The 20,042-nt window shown below is 39.6% G+C and overlaps 1 protein-coding gene across 2 annotated transcripts in view; it reads right to left on the bottom strand.

Moving 5' to 3' along the window:
• MAGT1 (magnesium transporter 1) overlaps positions 1–20,042 on the bottom strand; it is a 47,512-nt gene that overhangs the window by 4,653 nt on the left and 22,817 nt on the right. For both annotated transcript variants that reach the window (XM_006755058.2, XM_015557691.1), the window contains exons 3-8: positions 15,969–16,086; positions 8,861–9,001; positions 7,936–8,076; positions 7,126–7,215; positions 6,447–6,510; positions 656–730 (exon numbers count right to left, since the gene is read on the bottom strand). In XM_006755058.2, coding sequence (XP_006755121.2) covers positions 656–730; positions 6,447–6,510; positions 7,126–7,215; positions 7,936–8,076; positions 8,861–9,001; positions 15,969–16,086 — 629 coding nt within the window. The remainder of the gene's footprint in view (positions 1–655; positions 731–6,446; positions 6,511–7,125; positions 7,216–7,935; positions 8,077–8,860; positions 9,002–15,968; positions 16,087–20,042) is intronic.

Genomic DNA, 20,042 nt, shown 5'->3' on the forward strand with positions numbered 1-20,042 from the left:
GCTCCCCCTCCTGGCCTGGTCGCCCCTAACTTCTCCCCCCCACCCGCCAGCCTGGTCGCCCCTTACTGCCCCCCTTGCCAGCCTGGTCGCCCCATGAAGCCTGCTGTTTAGTCGTTTGGTCACCCCATGCATCCTGCTGTTCGGTCTTCCATCTGGTTGTTTCAGTCGTGACAGCCCCTGGCTTTTTATATATTAGTATGAGGATAAAGCTTAATATACCATGATATTCACTAAAAAAGACTTTATCATAATCAAAGAGAAAAACTAAATGTAAGCAAAAAATCAGAATGGTTAAGTAAATTACAGTATGGAGCATAAATTTAAAATTATGTAGAGGAAAATATTTATTAGTGAATTATTTAACTCCAGTTAAAAAGGGGGAGTACAAGATTCAAAATTTGATACTACAATTTAAAAAATGTTTTACAAATGGATAGAACTATATTACAACATTAAAATTACTTGTTTTTATTGGTGTAATAATGGATAACTCTCTGCCCAAATGTTTCATACTCCTATTTCACCCCACATTTTCTATAATTACTTTTAAAATAGTAAAGAAGCAAAATGATATACTTATAAACAAGAGGGAAAATGATTAGAGGACATGCTTTTTTCCTGTATTAAAGGCAGATTGGCATATGATATGACTTACTCTTTCGCTTTCCAATATCCATGTCAGATGTAGCAGCTTCACATAGAAGTACCATCCCTAAGGTAACCCCACCATCTTAAAAAATTGTTTAAGGAGCAATTCACATAGACACAAAAGACATACCACTTTAAAGAAAATGATAATAAATATATAAATCTACATTTAATTGTACAATACTGTAAATAAGTAACCTTGTGCCTATACAGCATAAATATTTACTATGAAAATATAATAAAAGCATTTAGGTTGAACTATTTATTTGTAAAAATAAAATTTGGTATTTTAAACAAATATCCCACTGTAACTCATAGATGAACTATGAGTTTTCCTGAAATTTTACTTTGATATAACATTCCTGGACAGTCTTCCAACTTTTGCTTCAACCTCATACACATTTTAAAATACTACCCTGCTGGCGTGGCTCAGTGATTGAGCGTCAAGCTATGAACCAAGAGGTCACAGTTTGATTTCCAGTCAGCGCATATACCTTGGTTGCAGGCTTGATCCCCAGTGTGGGGTTGGTGTGTGTGGGAGGCAACCAATTGATGTGTCTCTATCACATCGATTCAAGGGCATATGCCTTGGTTGCGGGCACGTCCCCAGTGGGAGATGTGCGGGGGGCAGCTGATCGGTGTTTTTCTCTCATCGATGTTTCTGACTCTCTGTCTCTCTCCCTTCCTCTCTGTAAAGAATCAATAAAATATATTTTAAAAAAAACACATTTAAAATATACACCATTTAGAGAAAATAGCAACTAATTTTTATTTGAAAAACAACTTCTCAAAAATTCTCCAGAATTGCAAAAATTAGCTTTTAAAGTACAAATTACTACCTAATTTTGTCCTATTCTAATAAAAAAAGAAAATTCTACATATCATGACTTCACTTTCAGTCCACTTAATATAGAAGCTACATAAATACAAAATAGACATTTCCAGTAAATAGGTAGCATGGCATAGTTGAATGCTAAGATAAACAAAATTGATTAAAACAAGCAGGTAAAAATGCCCAAATTAATTATGCATACATGCATGCACACTGTATGCTCCACATGTGGGTATGCTTAAAGCAGAAAGGGAAATAAAAGTGTTCATATAAGGCCTAAATTAATAATTGGCTCTCTAATTTGTCTATTCATCCCTTCATCACCATCTTGCGCTTGCTCTTCCATAGCCTCTTGTTAGGAATGATCCCTATTCACCAAATTTTTAGTTGCTTGGCTAAATCTTCTTCTCCAGAGATTATTTTTTTTCTTACTGAGGTTCTTTATATCCTTGGTATATATAAAGATTGATAATTTTTATAGGCTTTGGTTACAGGGTACTTTAATTAATGGTTGACACTTTTGTATTTGAAAAGATTCATTTTTGTATCATGGTCTATATCAGGGATGGGCAAACTTTTTGACTCGAGGGCCACAATGGGTTCTTAAACTGACCGGAGGGCCGGAACAAAAGCATGGATGGAGTATTTGTGTGAACTAATATAAATTCAAAGTAAACATCATTACATAAAAGGGTATGGTCTTTTTATTTTTCAGTTTTATTCATTTCAAACGGGCTGGATCTGGCTGGTGGGCCGTAGTTTGCCCACGGTTGGTCTATATGCTTTTTTAAAAATGAGCTTTCCATTTCAAAATATACTACCAAGGTTTTTGTATTCTGTTCTTAGCTCTCAAGAAACTATGATGCACTTCCTTGTGTATTGTTTCATTTCATTTATTGATTCTTCAAACTTTTACTAACACTGCCTACTACTACAGGCAGACACTGCCCTATACTATATGTTGGAGTTACAAAGTTGGATGAAATATAGACCCTTTCTTGGACAAGTTTACACTCTAGTGGGGGGATACAGTGAAATAAAGAATAATTATGATTAACTAATCATAATTAAATGTTACTCTGAAAAAACTGAATAGAAAATAGAGAAGGTAGTATTCCATAACATATAAGAACTGGGCTATTAAAAGAGCTAGTAGAATCAAAGTACCTTAATACATGATGAAGGCAAATATATTTGCATAAAACGAAACCTAATTACAAAATTGTGGGAAAATGTTTAAATTACCTTGATTATTACTGTCCAAAGTAGATTTAAACAATGATCTATAATGTTTTGCCTACTGAATTAGCAGTTTACAAAAATGACAATACGGCAAAGACTTGCGAGGGATATCAGAGCACATATATTTTCTGGCAGCAATCCTCCCCACTGCCCCACTTTTGTTTTTTTAGCAAAAACCTTTTGGAGCCCTGACCGGTTTGGCTCAGTGGATAGAGCGTCGGCCTGTGGACTCAAGGGTCCCAGGTTCAATTCTGGTCAAGGGCATGTACCTTCGTTGCAGGCACATACCCAGTAGGGAGTGTGCAGGAGGCAGCTGATCGATGTTTCCCTCTCATAGATATTTCTAACTCTCTATTCCTCTCCCTTCCTCACTGTAAAAAATCAATTAAAAAAAACCCTTTTGGAAAGCAACGTGGACAAAACATCAAGAGCAAAAGACAGTTTCACACGCTTTGTTTCAAATCTTACTGTTGGGGATTTGGAGATATGGCAAATTATTTTTATATCTAAGAAAACATTTTTGTAATGTTCAACAATAGAATAATTCAATTATAATATATCCATTATATAAACACTAGAGACCCAGTGCACGAAATTTGTGCACAGGTGGGGTCCTAGGCCTGGCTGGAGATCAAGGCCAGGCCAACTGGGGCCCAAAGGCCCCGGCAGGGTCACAAGAGGAGGCGACAGTTGCCGGGCTGGGCGCAGAAGGAACAGACGCCTGATGCCGATGCCACCACTGCGCGGTTCCATGCCTCCCTCCTCCTTCCCTTAATGCTGCACCACCACCATGGCGGGTGGGTGGCAGGCTGATCAGGGACTGCAGGCCTGGGGGAGGGACAGGGTGTGGGAGGCTGGCTGCCAGCCCCTAAGAGGGAGCTGGTCCTTGGCCCCCCTGGGAAAGGGGCCACATCCACCACCACCCACCCCTGGTTCCCCATCTCAGCCTAGGGGCCCAGGGGGAGAGACTGGAGCCCGGGCCCGGCCCCGATCAGGTAATTGGGGCCTGCTGACCTGGGAGGAGGGACCACGGGAGGTTGGCCGACTAGGGGAGGTTGGCTGTGGGACTGCACTGACCATCAGGGGGTAGCTCTTACATTGAGCATCTGCCCCCTGGTCATCAGTGTGTGTCATAGCAACTGGTTGTTCTGGTCGATCAGTCGTAATGGTCGCTTAGGCTTTTATATATAGATTAGGAATGATGACTATTTTTCCTTGCCTTATTTTCTTTTTTAAAAAAATATAAATAAAAAATATATTTTTATTGATTTCAGAGAGGAAGGGAGAGGGAGAGATAGAAACATCAATGATGAGAGAATCATTGATCGGCTGCCCCCTGAACACCCCCTATTGGGGATCGAGCCCTCAACCTGGGCATGTGCCCTTAACTGGAATTAAACCTGGGACCCTTCAGTCTGCAGACTGATGCTCTATCCCCTGAGCTAGGGCCTTGCCTTATTTTCTTATTTCTCTGTGATTCCCATGCACTTTTGTAACTATGAAGGCCATACAATGATATAAAAAATGCTTATCATACGTTAAGAAACCAAACTACAGCTAAAGTATGTCTTTCAAAAAAAAGGGGGGGAGGGGTAGACAGAATCATCAATGAGAGAGAACATCTATGAAGGAGAACATTGATTGGCTGCCTCCTGCATGCCCCCTACCAGGGATTGAACCTGAAACCTGGGCATGTACCCAGAGCAGGAATAGAACCAGTGACCTCTTGCTGCATGGGTCAATGCTCAATCACTGAGTAACACTGGCTGGGCTAAAGTACGTCTCTAACTATAAAAAAAGAACCCCTCCCTCCCACCCCTCATTGTAAAACTAAAAAGAGTATGAGCATAGAATGCAAGAGATATGCAAAAAATAAACACAGAATTTAATAATAGTGTTTTAGATTATAGGTGAAAAAATTCGATATTGTTACCTTATTATTTTTTTCAAGTATAACTATTATGATTAATATCATAAGCAACAGATAAAGACAATTTTAAAAAATCATTTCTGAGTTCAATACAATCTATAGTTATAGACCTTGTTCATGTCTTAGTACAGCTTCTACTTTATTTAATTTAAATATATTTAATGTATGAGTCTATTTATATAAAGTTAAAAAATAGGTAAAAACTAATCCATGGTGTTAACAATCAGGACAGTAGTTAACTTCGGGCAGAAAGGAAGTCAGATGTCCGAAGATGGCCAGTCAACCCAGTCTAGTTAGCATATTACCTTTTTATTAGTATAGATTATACTTTTCAGCTCACCATTCCATGGCTGAATAGATTAAGTCTTCTGACTCCAGACTGAATTTTAAGCAGGTAAATTAATTTTCCATATTACATAATATTGTTTTAAGAAAATATAATATCCCCAAATGTTCAATTAAAAAAAAAAGACTTAATTTTTTTCCCCCAGAATGTTTCCTTAAAATATCTCTATTAAATCACTGACATAGCCCTAAACTAGTTTGGCTCAGTGGACTGAGCATCAGCCTGAGGAGTGAAGGGTCCCAGGTTTGATTCCAGTCAAGGGCACATGCCCAGGTTGTGGCCTCAATCCCCAGTGCAGGGTGTGCAAAGGCAGCCGATCAATGATTCTCTCTCATTGATGTTTCTCTCTCTCTCTTCCTGAAATCAATAAAAATATATTTAAAAAAAAATCACTGACAAAATAAAATGGGGAAAGATTTACAAGGGCAGGCAAAAGTAGGTTTACAGTTATATGTGAAACAGTTTATTCTTATATTATTTATTAATTATTGTATTATTTATCATGAATAACTATAAACCTATTTTTGGCCACCCCTATACACAAACATTTACTAAAGGTGGTATTTCCAGGGGTTTTGATTTTTTTCTTTCTATAGTACTTAAACTACTGGTTTCTTACTGAATGAAGAACACTGTTCTCTGAAATCATACACTGATTCATATTAAACATTCCATTCCTGCCTGGAGGATCAAAGTCCCTCAATTTCCAAGATAATTTTTTTTGTTAAAATATAGTTTTATTTATTTCAGAGAGGAAGGGAGAGGAGGGAGAGAGAAACATCAATGATGGGAGAGAACCATTGACTGGCTGCCTCCTGTATGCCCCCTACTGGGGATCGAGTCTGCATGTTCTAACCTGGAATCAAACCGTGATCTCCTAGTTCATAGATCGAAGCTCAACCACTGAGCCACGCCAACTGGGCTACAAGTACAACTTTTAAGTAGCCTCAACTTACAACCAAAGTACAGAGTTTCAAATAAGGAGTTCTGAAGACAACAATCCACATTTATCTAAAATTTATAGTTTCCAGGAAACAGAACCCTGTCCACTTCACAGTCCCAACCTGAGGCTGACCCCTTTACACTTAGCCTAGTATTGCTTTGAGCTTATCAAGACATTGTTTCATTTACATTTCACCTAAACCCTACACCTTGCCCAAATCCTAGAACCCTGTCTTTTCTAAGGTAAGATGTCCCTTGGTTCCCTTGATATGCAATCTACCTTGTAGCAAAATCCAATAAACCTGGCTTTATCAGACTGCAGGTTTATCCCTGGTGGTCTTCAGTTGATTAGGCTGAAGATAGATGATATAGTAATATGATTACAAAGATATTATGACTTGCATTAATAAGAGAGTAGGCTCAACCAAACTGTAGAGAGAATACTATAATGTGAGAAAAAAGACGAATTAAAACACAGCACCAAGGACTTATTATAAAGAGGATACTGAATAGAAGAACAATATGTGTTTCAGCTACAAACTGGGCTTGACTGCTTCCATGGATATAATTCTGGGAGGAAAAAAGAGACAAAATTAAATCTTTAAATATACATTAAATATTGGTATCCTAATCCTAAAATGGGCTATTTTCAAACTCTGAAATTAATTCACCTTATGTATGTAAGCATTAGGTCAGTGGCATTCATCATAAATAAAAGCTATTTCTGTGTTATTTAAAATTTGTATCTTTTCATTGTACTTATACTATCTTTTCAACAACAAAATCATGAGAAAACCAGTGTTTCAGTATACAAAACTGTGAGGTACATAATGTAAGCTCCATGATGATAGGGATCATACTTTTCTTGTTTATCACTATATCTTAATAATAAGTATATAGCACAGTGCCTAGAAACAGTAGAGCCTCAAGTACTTGATCAATATTGTATTTAGCTGAAGGCTGACTTTCATTCTTAGCTAGATTATCCAAAAGGATACACCAAATAGCATAAGGAACTTTAAAGAGCACTGCATCTTCTTTTCAGCAACTGAAGGTCGTAAACAGAAAGACTGAAAATCCAGAACTAAATCTAGTTCCCTCATATGCTGGCACTGGTCTCACAGGCTAATCATGATTAAGGTTAACTTTGGTATACAATGAAAAGAAATCCTGGTCTTCCCTTACCACATGTCCTGTGTGGGGATTCTTATGAGCATATGGTGGTCCTCTTATATGATTCCACATTTGACCAGATGTCATAGCAAGCACAAAACACTAGGAAACAAAATGTAATGACATACTCTTTAACATGGTGGTTGTTCCCACCTTGATTAAATTGATAGGCACATGAAAAGTACATCTGCTTAAGACTCAGCGGTTCTCAACCTGTGGGTCGCGACCCCGTTGGCGGTCAAACGACCCTTTCATTGAGGTCGCCTAAGACCATCCTGCATATCACATATTTACATTACTATTCATAACAGTAGCAACATTACAGTTATGAAGTAGCAACGAAAATAATTTTATGGTTGGGTCACAACATGAGGAACTGTATTTAAAGGGCCAGAAGGTTGAGAACCACTGGCTTAAGTAATACATGAAGAACAAATTTTTTCAGATAAATTATTTAATTAAGGCTTATATTTCACAAGGATCCCAAGAATACATAATATTTACTTCAAAAGGAAAACACCATTTAAAAATTATAAATAAGCTGTTACAAGTTTTAAAATTAAATATTGAAAAGTCCTTTAAAAGAATATTTTTTTAAAAACTGCATATTTTCTAGAGGTGACAGTCTATCATTTAGGTTGAACAAAAACTAGGTACTCTCCAAGCTCTAACCATCCTAATGATATAATGGAGGAGACAAACTGATTTTAAGGCATAAAATAAAAATATATAAATCCTTTCCACAGTAAGAAATAAACAAAATGCTACCTACCAATACAATATTAGTTTTATTCATGCAATTTTCTTCTAAAATTCACTTACCAAAGCTGCAAAAGCCCATCCAGTTTTATTAAAGAGAAATTCCATATTGCTTCTTCGGAGATACACAAGTCCACCAATAACAGCTAAAAGCAATCCCAACATAAGGGGACCAGCATAATTTGGAGGTCTTATTACTCTAATCTAATGGAAAGAAGAGAAAAACATTTTAAAGTATGAAATTGATTCACTAATTACATAGGTCAACATAATTTGAAATGGAAGCAATCAAAATCAGTGTGGTTACTTTCAGGGAAAATTACACTTTTTTATTTTCATCTAATCATGAGTCTACATCAGCCGTGGGCAAACTACGGCCCGCGGGCCGGATCCGGCCCGTTTGAAATGAATAAAGTGGTTAGAGCAGCTGTAGACAAACTACCCGGCCCGCGGCGGATCCGGCCCGTTTGAAATGAATAAAACTAAAAAAAAAAAAAGACCGTACCCTTTTATGTAATGATGTTTACTTTGAATTTATATTAGTTCACACAAACACTCCATCCATGCTTTTGTTCCGGCCCTCTGGTCCAGTTTAAGAACCCATTGTGGCCCTCGAGTCAAAAAGTTTGCCCACCCCTGGTCTACATGCTTGGCTCTACAATATATCTTAAAATGGGATGGAATAAGTACAATATTCTATTTAACCACAACATAATACCTTTGATTAATAAGTATTTGCCAACTACAACTAGATAGTCCACAGACTTAATAATGTCAAAAGAGTGGTTTTCATTCTGAATTCAATAACAGGATGTTTTATAATTTCACTCTTTCATCATGCTGATTCTGTTAAATGCTACTTATGAAGGGACTGCCAAACTCCTTATTACCACCTCAGTGATATGGGGACAAGACCAATTAGGATATCCCCAGTAAGATTCCCAGTGGATAATGGCAAAGTAACTTTCTACAAAGTAGGGAAACTTACAGTGACATCAGTTCTGTCAGCAATCCACCGGGCAATCTGCTCAGCTGAAAAACCACGCACCTGCAACTCATATGTATCACCTCTTTTGGGTTTCCCTTTTGCAGGAAAGTTGATAAAAGTTGGAGCTGAATTCATGTTTAGCTAAATAAGTAGTCCATGAAAACATAAGTTACCAAGAAAAGAAGTAACAGCAAATATTATCTTGAAAATTAGGCATTTTATAAAGATGAGGAAGCCCAGGTTTAAGTAGGTTAAGTGACTTACCTAAGGAAAATGGTAAATGGCGGAGCCAGGATTCAAATCCAAGGCTGCCTGTGACCTTAATTAGCACACTGCTGACCAAATAGAAACTCCTAGCTAAGAAACCTACATTTTACATCTTTACAATGGAAAATCGCCCATACCACCAACATTTTAATCTGTTCTGAAATTATGCAAAAAAACATTTATTAGAACTAAAACTCTTATGTAGCTGAGGCAAGCTCCAAATAGAGTACATTCTCGCCCTAACCAGTTTGGCTCAGTGGATAGAGCGTCGGCCTGCGGACTCAAGGGTCCCAGGTTCGATTCTGGTCAAGGGCATGCACCTTGGTTTCGGGCACATCCCCAGTAGGGGTGTGCACGAGGCAGCTGATTGATGTTTCTCTCTCATCAATGTTTCTAATTATCTCTTCCTCTCCCTTCTTCTCTGTAAAAAATCAATAAAATATATCTTTTTAAAAAGATTTAGAGTATATTCTCAATTAGAAGGAAACTGTAAGATAGTGCTCTAACATTGCAATGAAAACCAATACAAAATGGTAGCCATAAGCAGAAATAGTTAATTCTAAAAGGCTCATAAATGTTTACTGATAAGCACCACAGTTCTTGATACTCTATGATGAAACCATGATATGTTTAAGAAGACAACACTGGCATTGCTAAAATAAAGAAACCATGACTGACTTATCTGCATTCTATCTTCCCTGACCTAAATGTACTTGTGAAAAACAGAAAGTCTGACTAAGTCCAGGGAAAAGATGCTGGACCATCAGATGCAAACATTCAGGTTCACTCAGCAGGTAACCCTAAAATGAAGATTAGCTAGTATGAAACAATTATAATTAAAAGATGTCAGACAATATCATAATCTGACTTCCTCGCTTTGATTCTACACTCACAATAAAACCTTTCTAAACATAATTGTTTAGACTTATCCATAAGTGGAGAGGGTATACTGATTAGTGGGTATAATTATTTTAGTCTCCCTTGAAGTATAATACAGGGAATTAATAGATTAGCTTTTTGGCTACCAATGCCTATGGACTTCTAAAAAAATGTTTTTATTGATTTCAGAGAGAAAAAGGGAAAGGGAGAGAAGGATAGAAAAATCAATGTTGAAAATCATTGATTGGCTGCCTCCTGCACCACCCCCCAGGGAATGTGCTCCGACCAGGAATTGAACCATGACCTCTTGGTTCAAGGGTTGACACTTAACCACTGAACCACAATAGCCGGACATGGATTTTTATGATTTGGTGAGTGTGCAAAAAGTCTTCAGAGTTAGATAAATTCTGACCACACTGTTAAAATTCAATTTCTCAGGCTGCAAAGCTAAGGACACTGTTCACTCCACCAAACTGCTACCCAAATTTTAGGCCAAACTCTTCAATATTTGTTTAGCTATATCAGCTTTGGATTTCTTTAAAAATATGTCTAGAATGATTAAAATGGTGACAGAGTAAGTGGAAGCTACACTGACACTCTCCCAGGACTAAATAGGAAATACAACTAAAATACAGAAAAACTATCCTGAAAAATCAACTAAAGACTAGCTGGAAAACTCTGATAACCAAGGACAAAAAAATGGAGACTGCATACTTGCCCAGGCGGTGTGGCTCAGTGGTTGAGCATCAACCTATGAACCAGGAGGTCACAGTTCGATTCCCGGTCAGGGCACATGCCCAGGTTGTGGGCTCCATCCCTAGTGTGGAGTGTGCAGGAGGAAGCCGATCAATGATTCTCTCTCATCATTGATGTTTCTATTTTCTCTCTCTCCCTCTTCCTTGCTCTCTGAAATCAATAAAAATATTTATTTTAAAAAAGTTTTTAAAAATTACAGGGTTGTGCCCTAACTGGTTTGGCTCAGTGGATAGAGCGTCGGCCTGCAGACTGAAAAGTCCCAGGTTCGATTCCGGTCAAGGGCATGTACCTTGGGGGGTGTGCAGGAGGCAGCTGATCGATGTTTCTCTCTCATTGATGTTTCTAACTCTCTATCCCTCTCCCCTCCTCTCTGTAAAAACATCAATAAAATATATATTTTTAAAAAATTACAGGGTTGTAAGGAGCAACCCCAGTCCATTCCTGCACCCACTATTACCGTTTCTAGACTTTTCTGAATTGATCCAAATACATATGAATGTACCAACAGAAAACATGTAATATTGTTTTGTTTGCCTTATTTTATTAATATACTTTTATTTATTTCAGACAGGAAAGGAGAGGAAGAGAAAGATAGAAACATTAATAATGAGTGAGAAGCATTGATCAGCTGCCTCCTGCACACTCCCTACTGGGGATCGAGCCGCAACCGGGCATGTGTCCTGGCTGGGAATTGGACCTCTTGGTTCATAGGTCAATAGTCAACCACTGAGCTACTGAGCCACACAGGCTGGGCCAATTTGCTTTTTTTATTTATCCATGTTTGCGAGATCTATCCATGACTATCTATCTATCAAATTCACTCATATTTTATTGTGTTACTGTTGGACTTAAGGGTTTCTTTTTTTTCCCATTAAAAAATAATGTTGCAATGAACAGTCATGTACTTATCTCCCTGTATACCTGTGAGAGTGTTTCTATAGAAATAGAACTGTTGGATCAGAGGGCAGGAACATTTTAAGTCAAAATGTATAGAGCCAACTTGCCTTCCAAAATAGCTATACCAATTTATACTTCTATCCATTAATGTAGGAAATTACCTATTTCCCCACATTTTTGTCAAAAGTTGATCTAGCCGAAACCGGTTTGGCTCAGTGGATAGAGCGTCGGCCTGCAGACTGAAAGGTCCCGGGTTCGATTCCGGTCAAGGGCACGTACCTGGGTTGCGGGCACATCCCCAGTGGGAGATGTGTAGGAGGCAGCTGATCGATGTTTCTCTCTCATTGATGTTTCTAACTCTCTGTCTCTCTCCCTTCCTCTCTGTGAAAAAGCAATAAAATATATTTTAAAAAAAAAGTTGATCTAATGTGTAAATATTGCATATCACTATTATTGTAACTTGTATTTCCATGATTACTAATGTAACATCTTTATACTAAATAAGCACCTTGCCGAAACCGGTTTGGCTCGGTGGATGGAGCGTCGGCCTGTGGACTGAAGGGTCCCAGGTTCGATTCCGATCAAGGGCATGTGCCTGGGTTGCGGGCACATCCCCAGTGGGAGATGTGCAGGGGGCAGCTGATCGATGTTTCTCTCTCGTCGATGTTTCTGGCTCTCTATCTCTCTCCCTTCCTCACTGTAAAAAATCATTAAAATATATTTTTTAAAAAAAATAAGCACCTTAAAACTATCCTGTAGGCTAAAGACACAATCAGCAGTATGACCTGGCTGGTTTGGCTCAGTGGATAAAGCATTGGCCTGTGGACTGAAGGATCCCAGGTTCGATTCTGGTCAAGGGCGCATGCCCAGGTTGCGGGTTCAATCCCCAGTGGAATTGAATCTGCAGGAGGCAGCTGATTGGTGATTCTCTCTCATCATTAATGTTTCTGTCTCTCTCTCCCTCTCCCTTCCTCTCTGAAATCAATAAAAATATATTTTAAAAAAAGAATGAAAGGGCAATCTATGAAATGGTGGAAAATACCCACAAATCATATGTTTGGTAAGGGGTTAGTATCCAATATATATAAAGAGCTCCTATAATTCAACAACAACAAAAAAAACTGACTAAAAACTAGGTAAAGGATCTGAATAGACATTTCTCCAGAAAAGATATACAAATGGCCAATAAGTACATGAAAAGATGCTCTGCCTCACTAATCCTTAGGGAAATACAAATCAAAACCACAATGAGCTATTACCTCACACCCATTAGGATGGCTACTATAAAAAATGAAAATAAAAACCAGAAAATAAGTGTTGGTAAGGATATAGACAATTTGAAACCCCTGTGCACTGCTGGAATGCAAAATGGTGCAGTCACTATGTTATACAGTATGGAGTTTTCTTTAAAAATTTATGAAGAAACCTAGCTGACTTTGTTCAGTGGATGGATTATTGGCCTGTGAATGGAAGGGTCCCGGGTTCAGTTCCTGTCAAGGACACATGCCTGGGTTGTGGGTTTGGTCCCCAGTGTGGGGCCTGTAGGAGGCAGCTGATCAAAGATTCTCTCTTATCATTGATGTTCATCTCTCTTCCTCTCCCTTCTGCTCTGAAGTCTATAAAAATATATATTTAAAAATAAATATAATAATGAAAAATAATGAACAGAAACGCCATATGATCTAGGAATTCCACTTCTGGGTATATATCTAAAAGAACTGAAAGCAGCCCAGGCAGTGTGGCTGAGTTGGTTGAGCATCAACCCATGAACCAGGAGGTCATGGTTCAATTTCCGGTCAGGGCACATGCCCAGGTTGTGGGCTCTATCCCCAGTAGGAAGCAGCCGATCAATGATTCTCTCTTTCATCAATGTTTCTATGTCTATAGCCCTCTTCCTTCCTCTCTCTCTAAAAAATTAATAAAAACATTTAAAAAAAACTTTTAAATAATAAAATATACAAAGAACTCTTAAAACACTACAATAAGAAAACAAACCAATTAAAAAATGGGCCCGATCGCACAATAGACACAGACAATAATGCAGTAAAAGCTTGAGGGGGGCCAGGTACAGAGTGAGGGAGTCAATGGGGGGGGTGGAGGGAGGATATATCTGTAACACTTTCAATAATAAAGATAATTTTTTTTTAAATGGGCCCAAGATCTTAAGGGACATCTCATCAAAATAAGCATTGAAAAGATGTTCCACATAATATATATCACCAGAGAAATGCAAATTAAAACAGTGAGGCCGAAACCGGTTTGGCTCAGTGGATAGAGCGTCGGCCTGCGGACTGAAGGGTCCCAGGTTCGATTCCGGTCAGGGGCATGTGCCTGGGTTGCGGGCACATCCCCAGTGGGAGATGTGCAGGAGGCAGCTGATCGATGTTTCTAACTCTCTATCTCTCTCTCCCTTCCTCTCTGTAAAAAATCAATAAAATATATTTTTTTAAAAAAACAGTGAGATACCACTACACACCCACTAGCATGGCCAAATGCAGAACACTGATACCACCAAATGCTGATGAGGATGTGGTGTAAGGGTAACTCTCATTCATTGCTGCTGGGAATGCAAAATGGTACATCTGCATTGGAAGATAGTTTGGCAGTCTTCCGAAACTTGGAAGCAACCAAGATGTCCTTTAGTGAGTGAATGAATAAACAAACTCTGGTACATCTGGACAATGAAATATTATTCATCAATAAAGAGAAATGAGCCAAAACCCATTTGGCTCAGTGGATAGAGCGTCGGCCTGCGGACTGAAGGGTCCCAGGTTTGATTCCGATCAAGGGCATGTACCTGGGTTGCGGGCACATCCCCAGTAGGAGATGTGCAGGGGGCAGCTGATTGATGTTTCTCTCTCATCAATGTTTCTAACTCTCTATCTCTCTCCCTTCCTCTCTGTAAAATCAATAAAATATATTTTAAAAAAAAGAAAGAAATGAGCTATCAAGCCATAAAAAGACATGGAGGTACTTTCAATACATATTACTAAGTGAAAGAAGGCAATCAGAAAAGTCTACATACTGTATGATTCTAACTATATGGCATTCTGGAAAAGGTGAAACTATGAGAAAAGTAAAATATCAACCAAAAGTTAGAAGGGAGGATGGACTGACAGGGTATGGATTTTTAGGAAAATAAAAATACTCTTTATGATACCATATTGATGGACAATTTGTCCAAACCAGTAGACTATACAATACCAAGAGTTAACTGTAATGTAAACTGTGCGCTTTTGGGTGATTATGATGTATCAATGTAGGCTCATCAACTGTAAAAATGTACTACTCTGGTGGGAATGTTGATAGTGGGGAAGCTATTCATGTGTGAGGTAGGGGGTATATAGGAAATCTTTGTATTTACCCCTCAATTCCGTAGTGAACTTTCAGTTGCTCTTTAAAAAAATAGACTTCAGCCCTAGCCGATTTCGCTCAGTGGATAGAGCATTGGCCTGCAAACTGAAAGGTCCCAGGTTTGATTCTAGTCATGGGCACATGCCCGTGTTGCAGGCTCGATACCCATTGTGGGGCATGTAGGAGGCAACCAATCAATGATTCTCTCTCATCATTGATAGCAACTGTCTGGCCAGCTTGATTCAATGATAGAGCCTTGACCTATGAACCAGGAGGTCACGGTTCGATTCCCGGTTGCAGCCCATGCCCAGGTTGCAGGCTCAATCCCCAATGTGGGGCTTGCAGGAGGAAGCTGATCAATGTTCTCCCTCATCACTGATGTTTCTAGCTCTCTCCCCCTCTCCCTTCCTCTCTGAAATCAATTAAAAAAATATAGGTGAGAGAGGTTATGATTGACAGAGCTCATACATATGGGATCCAGGGCACAGGAAAGGGGTGAAGCTCTGAACAAGAAGAAGGAGCTTTCCCACTAAGACAAGAAAGAAGCAAAGGGGTAAAGACAAGTACAGTACCTAACTCTACTAAAAACTTCAATATTACAATGATGGTATAATGATGGATTAATGCTGTGATTTTAAAAATTACTTGATAAATTGCCCACTAAAAATGTTTAAAATGTAAATTTTTATTATGTATATTTACCACAAGTGTATGTGTGTGTGTGTGTGTGTGTGTGTGTATTACCTGATTACAATTCAATTTCCATATTCTATTAGGTTAAGCACTGACCATTACATTTCATGGCTAGCTCAAGTTTAGTTTTTATTTTACTAAGTACTCTAGATCTTACATAAAACAAGTCATATTTAACTTCTTGTAGCCATTGAAAAAGATGTATTTCACTTTATCCATAGTTTGCCTATTCCTACGTAATAGAATAAACCAAAGATCTTACCATCTGAAATACATCAGAGCCTTCATCAAAATCCACCATAGCAAAAAATATCCTGTTTGTAAATGCACTGGAGTATCGCCAGGAGTTTGCCAGGATCTGGAATTCTTCATCCGCTTGCCTGGGTGTAATCAGATTTGTGAAGATAAAATATAAAATATTTTCAAAAGCAATTTAGTTTATTAGAAATAAAACAGATTCAAAGACTCAACAGTTTTTCCAATGGTGGGGGGCAAGTCAGGCTCTGCTTACGGCAGCAGTTCTCAACCTGTGTGTTGTGACCCTTTTGGGGGTCGAACGACCCTTTCACAGGGGTTGCCTGACCATCGGAAAACACATATATAATTACATATTGTTTTTGTGATTAATCACTATGCTTTAATTATGTTCAATTTGTAACAATGAAAATACACCCTGCATATCAGATATTTACGTTACGATTCATAACAGTAGTAAAATTACAGTTATGAAGTAGCAACGAAAATAATTTTATGGTTGGGGGTCATCACAACATAAGGAACTGTATTAAAGGGTCGCGGTATTAGTAAGGTTGAGAACCACTGGCTGACAGTCTGTCATTGTTTTTGGCATAAGAGAAATCTTACCCCAAATGTTGGGGATTTCAATAGAAAGTAGTAATTATCTGTCTATACTTTATACTTTGTGCCTATTTCTTATCTTAAAGCCCTTCAGTAGTCACCAGAAAATCCAGCTAACTGTCTCTACTACAATTTTTTTAAAATGTTTTTATTAATTTCAGAGAGAGTAAGGGAGAGGGAGAAAGAGATAGAAACATCAATGATGAGAGAGAATCATTGATCAGCTGCCTCCTGCATGCCCCCTACTGGGGATCAAGCTTCAACTCAGGCATGTGCCCTGATCAGGAATTGAACCATGATCTCCTGGTTCATGGGTTGATGCTCAACCACTGTGTCACACCGGACTACAACAATTTACTTCTAAGAGTTCAAAAACGCCGAAACCAGTTTGGCTCAGTGGCTAGAGCGTGTCGATGTTTCTCTCTCATCGATGTTTCTGACTACCTCTCTCCTTTCCTCTCTGTAAAAACTCAATAAAATATATTAAAAAAAAAAGAGTTCAAAAACAAGGTTGAAATATTTTCCCAGGTAAAGCATATAATAAATACTAGAGGCCTGGTGCACCAATTTGTGCACGGGTGGGGTCTGGCCAGCCTGTCCTGATCGGGGCCAATGGGTCTGGGACAGCCAAGGGGATGGGACGCGGGAGGTTGGCCAGCCAGCCTCACCTCCTGGTAGAACTCCAGGTCGAGGGGACAATTTGCATATTAGCCTTTTATTACATAGGATTAATCCATCTTAAGAATCGAAAGTACAAAAGGCTACTTAGTAAATACTAGTAAAACTATAGTCAGATGAACTATTAGGGTGAAAAATAAGAAACTAGGGAATTGAGATTAACTGAATCTCAAATCATGTTTGACTTTTCCCTTATTGCCCATATGCTTTCAAGTTTCTAAGATCTAACAATTCTTCATTTATGATTTTCTCAACTCCTTCCCATTTATTTTCATTGCTATCATCAACGTCAGATCCTTAATATCTAGTTTCTTCTCCTGCAAGAAACTCCTCGGAAACTGTTGCTTTTCTATTACCTTCAGAACACAGTCTCCAAGCTCTTTCACTGGTTATTCAACTGCAGCTTTTTATTTCTTCTTATCTGTTTACCCTTGCACACGTCATTGCTTCTACCTCTATCTAAATTTGATCCATCTGTCTAGCCCTAGTACAAGTCCTATCTTCTCCATTAGGCCAGCCCTACCCACTCCTGTTATGTCCTTCCTGAAATTTTACAGTACTTATTATGTACACAATTCATAGAGTACTTATCCTAAATACTTATATTGCCAGTAAAATGTTCATGTGTGGAACTCATTTCCCTAACCAGATGATGAGGGTAGGGCATCTCTCTTATACTTCTCAATCTGATAACACCAAATATCTATCATCTATCTATCTATCTATCTATATTTAAAACCTTAATATGCAAATAGACCGAATGGCGGAACAACCGAACAACCGGTCACTGTGAAGTGAGCTGACCACCAGGGGGCGCGCGCAGAACATGGAGGGTGTCGGCTGCAGAGGGATAGTGGAGCAGGTGAGTGGGGGCGCCAGACCAAGGCAGGGTGCTAGTTGCTGTCATCGGGGCGAGCCTCTGGTGGTTACTGAAAATTCTTTGCTCCCGCGCCTCAGTCTTGCCCAGTGCTCACACCTGCTGATGGCACCAGCCCAGCTTGCACCCACTGCCAGTCCCGATTGCTCCGCACTGTCAGCAGGGCCGGCGCTGTCAGTGTGTGGGAGTGGCAGCAGCGGCGGGAGTGGGGCTGCCGACAGACAGGGGACTGGGGGCTGTGGTGGGAGGGGCCAGGTTGGGGTGTGGAGGATGGGTTGACGCCCGCCCATGTGCCCACTGCAGCCTCATGGCTCACAGTTCCTTTCAGGGTGCACAAATTTGTACACTGGGCCCCTGGTCTATAATAATAAAAGTGTAATATGCTAAAGACCAGACAGCTGAACGACCTTCTGGACAACCTTCCGGATGAAGCCGGGGCTGCGAGGGCCAAGCCCCTTGCAGGAACTTTGTGCATCGGGCCTCTAGAATAGTATAATACACACTGCTGTTGCTTAATTTTATTTTTTGAATGATTTTAGGAAAATGTGAGCTAATTTTAAATTTGGTCTTGTAGAAAGTAAGATACAAATAAAAACTTAGGTTAATAAGAATTTCATTAATTTGAATTTAATACAAAATTATGAAGGAGTCTGAGTTTGTTCCCTGACATTTTTGTACACTGTTGATTGCCAGTAAGTGAACTGACTGAAGAGTAACTCTAGGTCAGTGGTTGGCAAACTGTGGCTCAACAAACCGCGGCTCGTGAGCCACATGCGGCTCTTTGGCCCCTTGAGTGTGGCTCTTCCACAAAATACCGGCTCTTCCACAAAATACTGACTTCTGTGCATGGGCCACGAAGTTTCCATCACACTGTCCATGCGCGCCCACACATGGCATTTTGTGGAAGAGCCACACTCAAGGGTCCAAAGAGCCGCATGTGGCTCGCGAGCCGCAGTTTGCCGCCCATGGGGCTAGGGCCATGATCGTTTTTCTTACCCCCATTTAGATAATTTGGTAGTGAACTCTAGATAGTTCTGTGAGACCCGCTTTAAAAGGTGGGTATTAGAGGTCATAGGGCCACCAAAATTTCATTCCGCAGCCTTGGTCAGGGGGGTGGGGAGTTATTAAAATTGTGCTGCCTTCAGTTCCCATGATTTTGTTATTGTTGTTACTCCTCACCCGAGGATATTTCTCCACTGATTTTTAGAGAGAGTGGAAGGGAGGAGGAGAGACAGAGAGAAACATCGATGTGAGAGAGATACATCGATTGCTTGCCTCCCACACAAGACCCTACCAGGGCCAGGGATCGAGCCCACAACCACAACCGAGGTATGTGCCCTTGACCAGAATCTAACCTGCGAGCCTTCAGTCTGAGGACCTACGCTCTATCCACTGGGCCACACAGGCTAGGACCCATGATTTTCTTTTAAACAACTTTATCATGGTGTAATTCAAATATCATAAAAGTCACCCCTTTTACATGTACAATTCAAGGGTCTTTATGGAATTTACGGAAGTACATGGCCTTCATCACAATCCAGCTAGAAAACATTCCTTTCACCCCAATGCGATCCCCCTTTCCATTTGCAGTGAAACCCTTCCCGCCCTCAACCCCAGGCCGCTGCTCGTTTACTTTCTGCTTCTATAGAGTTGCCTTCGCTTGTGAATTTCGCACGTTGTCAGTGGAACTATAAAATGCTGAGGCAAATTCCTTTAGAGATTTCTCAAAACATTTCCTGTCCATCCCTGTGTGTCCTTCGCTGGGAGTAGCAGCGATTCCCACCTGGTTACACTTCTGTTTTCTTCCCCATAGAGCTGGAGTGTTCCTACATCAGTGAAAAGGCTCTGGAATCTGCCAATCTCCACCTTACGACCAAACTCTTCATCTCCTCATCCCAGAATGTTCCTCCTAAGCCAGTGGTT

Source organism: Myotis davidii, unplaced genomic scaffold (genome assembly GCF_000327345.1).
Source record: "Myotis davidii unplaced genomic scaffold, ASM32734v1 scaffold1493, whole genome shotgun sequence".
NCBI lineage: Eukaryota > Metazoa > Chordata > Mammalia > Chiroptera > Vespertilionidae > Myotis > Myotis davidii.